The following is a 5,874-nucleotide window of genomic DNA, read 5'->3' as shown; positions in this document are numbered from 1 at the left end:
GATGGGAAGTTGCGGTTTTGTGTTGATTTTCGCAAATTAAATAAGGTGTCGGTTGCGGACGCATACCCCCTACCGCATATGGATGATTCCCTTGATGCCTTGTCTGGGGCGAATTTTTTTTCTATTCTTGATCTCTCATCGGGATTCCGGCAACTTCCCCTGGATGAGTCCTCGAGGGAAAAGACGGCTTTCCGGATGCCGCAGGGATTGTTTCAGTTTAATTGTCTTCCCATGGGCTTGAACGCCGCCCCCACGACATTCCAGCGGTTGATGGAGCTCGTGTTAACGGGTCTGTAGTGGGAGACGTGCTTGATATAATTAGACGATGTCATCGTCTTCAGCCGCACGTTTGAGCAACATCTGCGGAGGTTGGACGCGGTGTTTGCTAGAATGCGTTCCGCCAATTTGAAATTTAAGCCCAAAAAGTATCACCTGTTGCAACAATCCGTGTGCTATTTGGGCCACATTGTCAGTTCGGAAGGGGTCGCCACGGACCCGGAGAAGACGGCGTGCGTCCGTAACTGGCCGACTCCGGCCTCAGTGGGGGACGTGCGTCGGTTCGTTGGGTTCGCTTCATATTACCGCAGGTTCATTCCAAACTTTGCCACGATCGCTAGGCCGTTGCACCTCCTTATGGCTAAAGGCCGGAGATTCAGCTGGGGACCGACGGAAGAGGCGGCGCTACAAGGCCTGCGCGATCGTTTGGCGTCGGCACCGACGTTAGACTATCCAGATTTCACCCGACCTTTTATTCTGGATACTGACGATAGTGACACCGGGATTGGGGCTGTTCTGTCCCAGTCTAGGGATGGCGTCGAACGTGTGGTAGCTTACGGTAGCCGCGTGTTGTCTCCGGCGGAGACCCATTACTGCGTTACTCGCCGCAAACTTTTAGCTATTGTACATTTTCTTCGCCAATATCGGCCGTATTTGTACGGCCGTACGTTTATTGTGCGCACAGACCATGCGGCTTTGCAATATGCCCTGAGAGTTGACCAACCGTCTGGCCAATTGGCACGATGGTTGGAAACCCTGCAGGAATTTTCGTTCGAAATTCAGTATCGGAAGGGGTCGCGTCACGCGAACGCGGACGCACTCTCCAGATTGCCGCAGGGGTCCCCTTGTGTTTGCGCGTCGGGCACAAATAGGTGTACGCGGGTTCCGCAACCCCCTCGGCCTGTTGTGTCCGCTGTCGAGGTGCTCGAGGCTCCCGTATGCCAGGGACCGGCTGATGGGGTTTTGAACCTGCCGCGTTCGGTTTGGGTTCACGAGCAATTGCTCGATGAGTCGCTGGGGGCCTTGCAGGGTCAGGCTGCGAAGGGGACGGGGGGACCGCTGTCCGGTGGGACGCCGGGAGCCGCTCTCCGGGATGGGTTGCTGATGTGGAGGGAAAGGTTGCACGATCGTTGGCTTCTGGTGGTGCCGTCGTCGTTACGGTACGAGTTGGTTCGGACTCTGCACTCCGAGACGTTGTTACATCTCGTGGTGCAGAAAACCTTGTTGACGTTGCAGCGGGACTACTTCTGGCACGGCATGATGACTGATGTCGTCGGGCACATTCGGGCGTGTCCCGACTATGCCCAGCGGAAGCTGCCTAAACACCCATATGTTCCGCCAGTGCAGTCCATACAGGTTTCTCGGATTAACGAGTTCGTGGCGTTGGATATTTTGGGGCCCTTCCCACCGTCCGCTCGGGGGAATACATTTTTGCTGGTCGGGGTGGAATATCTTTCCCGCTGGGCGATGGCTTGGCCCTTACCCGACCAGTCGGCGGCGTCTATCATGGACGCGTTCCTGTTCGGATATGTAATGGACAAAGGGGCGCCGGAAAGGTTGCTCACGGACCAAGGGCGAAATTTTTCTTCAAAATTATTGGCCGAGGTGTGTGCTGCACTGGGGACCAAAAAGGTTCAGACGTCTCCCTACCACCCGCAAACAGATGGGATGGTGGAACGGCTTAATCGAACCCTGTCGGCCATGCTCTGTCACACGGTTAGCGAAAAGCAGGCTGATTGGGATTTGCATATCCCTGGGGTGCTCTCCGCATACCGGATGACGCCTCATGCGTCAACGGGGTACTCACCTTTTTTTTTAATGTACGGCCGCGAGAATGTGCCGCAGGTGGACGTGCAGCTGGGTACGGGGGCGAAGGGTCCTGTTAAGCCTCTCCCGGAGTACATTCGGGACGCTGTTCGTCGCGTGGCAGAGGCACGGGAGGGGGCCCGATTGGCTACGGCCAAGACCCAGGCCCGGAACGAACGTTGCGCTCGGCACTCGGATGGGGAATCCCCCTGGCGAGTGGAGGACATGGCCTGGCTGCACTGCCCGCAGGTGCGGGTGGGGACCTCCACTAAGTTGCACAAACCATGGCAGGGGCCGGTTGTGCTTATTGAGGTTCCTAGTCCGCAGTCCTCACGATGTGGCCCAAATACCGCACAGAGGTTTGCAACAGGTGGCACTTCGCTGGTTTCAACTTAAGATTGGCCGACTGTCCCCTGGACAACATGGAACTCAACCATTGCAAGTGCTCCTCAAAGGTGCGGCCAAACACAATAATATCGTCTAGGTAAATGAGACAAGAGTCCCATTGCAACCCCGCTAGGACGAATTCCATCAATCTCTGAAAGGTGACCGGGGCAGAATGTAAGCCCATGGGAAGGCAGTTAAAATGGTACAACTCTTTGTGCGTTGTGAATGCCATCTTCGATTTGGACGACTCATCCAAAGGAAGTTGCCAAAATCCCAACAAAAGGTCCAAGGTGGAGAAAAATCGAGCACCCGACAGTGCGTCCAGGGAGTCATCCATTCGGGGGAACGGGTACGCGTCCATGACTGAAACTTTATTTAACTTGCGTCAGTTAACACAGAACCGCAGCATGCCATTGGAATTTTCACAAACACGACAGGAGCACCCCAAGGGCGGGTGGAGGGGGAAATAATGTCTGCCGCCAATATTTCCTCTACCGCCAATTGCACACTTTCTTTTTCCCGCGGGCTTAATTTATAAGGATTCTGACGAATAGGGCCCTTTCCTGGCACATTAAGGAGTGAGATGCCCCTGTAGTTGTTACAGCCTGTGCGGTCCCCTTTCTTAAAGAGAGGGACCACCAGGGCATCCTTCCAATCCTGCGGAACCCGTACAATGGTCCAGATTGCTAGTATGATGTCATGTAGGGCTGTCTGTGTGTGCGGTGTGTGTGTAGGGGTGTGTATGTATGTGGGGAGTGGTAGTGTAGCGGTTAGTGCGCTGCGCTATGAACCTGGCGGCCCGGGTTCGATTCCCGCTCTCGGCCAACACCAGTGACGATTATCTGAACCGGTCCCGGGCCTCCCCTAGGTCGACTCAACCTCAAATGAGTACCTGGTGTGATGTGCAAACATCGTCACTAGGGAGACAAAGGCGGCCGGGCGTGGTGTTGGCCACCTACCCCCTCGTGTGCCATGCCGGCCTTCAAAGGTGCTCACTAACAGCACTTGCCCCTACAGTCTGTTAAGGCTAAATGGGGGATCTTTGTCTTTGCTGCAAGTTACTTTTTGATGGATTCAAAGAGCGATTTGTCGCCCACTGAGGCAGATTCCATCTCCTTAGCAACCCACGACCACCACCTATTCTTGCAGCTCCTCACGGCTCTCCGAACCTCCGAGCGAAGGCTGCAGTAAGCCTCCTCATTTTCTGACGTGGGATGCTGGAGATGGTGAGAGTGAGCCTGTCGCTTTTGCTCAACCAGCCAGAACACCTTCTCTATCAGCCAGGGTCTCTGGGGAGATTTGGACCATGGACCCAAAGCAGCCATTGCAGCTGCATGAGCCACAGTCCTAAACCTCACCCATTTCCCCTGGGCATCAGGACGACTGGGGGACGATGCCAACCCCAGCCACAAGCGATGGTGAAATTCTCCCTTGCAACTTTCATCAGCTAGCTGAGACCAGGCCACTATGGGTTTGAATGTGGTCCTGGGTGTACACCCACCACCGGAGTGGAAGAATGGCAGGCGCATCTTACAGATGACATGTCGAAGGTCAGTGGGCAGATCAGCTCCACGGTCGGTCCTGGTGTCAAGGACATGGGCCTGCATCCGCTGTTCCGTCACTACGTAGTCCAGCAGATGTTCTTGCTTGGACCCGGCATGCATCCATGATGTTGTGTGGATGCGCCGATCCCGAAACAGCGTGTTGATAATTACAAGCCCATGGGCTGCACAAAAATCTAGCAGCCTCCTACCGTTGTTATTGAACTGATCTGGCCCATGCCTTCCAATCACTCTAGACCAGGTGCCAGCATTTTGACCAGCTCGTGCATTGAAATCACCCAATAGGATGACTCTATTCCGAGGGGGCTTTAGCCACCACCTGTGACAAGAGGTTATGGAAGGCATCTGACTCATTGGCCTTGCCTGCATCCCTTCACGGATGTTCGTCTTCTGTGGGGGCATAAGTAACCACGACCACCACTCCTCGCCTCCGGTTGATGGGAAGGCGAGCCCAAAGTAATCTGGGGCTTACCGCTTCCCACACCTCACTGCCACGCTCCCATGCCCCCTTAATTATTTTGTTCAGAAGAAGAGCCACTCCCTGTTGTTTGATAATCTCCTGCCTCGAGTAGAGGACTGTTCACCCCTCGTGGTGGCAGGAGCCAGAGCCGGTCCAGCGGACCTCCTGAACACCACAAAGATCCATGGGATACCGGTCCAGCTCCCGACAGAGGAGTGGCAGCCTCTCCTCTGGGGTTTGGCCAGGAGACGTCATAGACGCCTGTCCCCCCGGGCCTCCAGCACAAGCTTTTTAATTACACACACACCACTACACACACACACCACACTACACTACACACACTGCACGACACACACACACCACTACAAACACACGCACATCTGTATACACACACATGCCACTACACACACAAAAAAGACAAATATCCCTCTTATAGCCTGAACAGACTTTTGGGGCAAGTGCTGCTAGCGAGCACCTCTCAAGGCCGGCACGGCACACGAGGGGTGAGTAGCCAGAACTACGCACGGCCGCCTTTGTCTCCCTAGTGGCGATTTTTACACATCGCACCAGGTACTCATTTGAGGCTGAGTCGACCTAGGGGAGGCCCAGGAACGGTTCAGATAATTGCCACTGGTGTTGGCCGTGGGCGAGAATCGAAACCGGGCCGCCAGTTTGTAGCGCAGCGTAGTGCTAACCACTGTACTACCGCTCCCCACACACACACACACTCCACTACACACACCACTGCACACACCACTACACACACACACCACTACACACACCCATACACACACCACTGCACACACACACCACTACACACACACACCACTACACATACACACCACTACACACACATACACACACACACCACTACACACACCACTACACACACTCCACTACACACACACCACTACACGCACACACCACTACACACACATACACACACACACACACCACTACACACACCACTACACACACTCCACTACACACACACCACTACACGCACACACCACTACACGCACACACCACTACTACACACACACACACAACTACACACACTCCACTACACACACACAGACCACTACACACACACCACTACACACACACACCACTACACACACACACCACTACACACACACACCACTACACACACACACCACTACACACACACCACTACACACACCCCACTACACACACACCCCACTACACACACACCCCACTACACACACACCACTACACACACACCACTACACACACACCACGACACACACACCACTACACACACACCACTACACACACACCACTACACACACACACCACTACTGCACACACACCACTACAATACACACCACTACACACACACCACTACACACAACAACAACC

General features: G+C 54.5%; 1 protein-coding gene across 1 annotated transcript in view; it reads left to right on the top strand.

Moving 5' to 3' along the window:
* Positions 1 to 633: 633 nt before the first annotated feature.
* Positions 634 to 5,874, top strand: part of LOC144931393 (uncharacterized) — a 9,522-nt gene continuing 4,281 nt past the window's right edge. The window contains exons 1-3 of the mRNA XM_078855198.1: positions 634 to 719; positions 1,149 to 1,342; positions 2,440 to 2,537. Coding sequence (XP_078711324.1) covers positions 634 to 719; positions 1,149 to 1,342; positions 2,440 to 2,537 — 378 coding nt within the window. The remainder of the gene's footprint in view (positions 720 to 1,148; positions 1,343 to 2,439; positions 2,538 to 5,874) is intronic.

The sequence above is a fragment of the Lampetra fluviatilis genome, chromosome 4 (genome assembly GCF_964198595.1).
Source record: "Lampetra fluviatilis chromosome 4, kcLamFluv1.1, whole genome shotgun sequence".
NCBI lineage: Eukaryota > Metazoa > Chordata > Hyperoartia > Petromyzontiformes > Petromyzontidae > Lampetra > Lampetra fluviatilis.
This window is presented reverse-complemented; position numbering and strand designations above follow the sequence as displayed.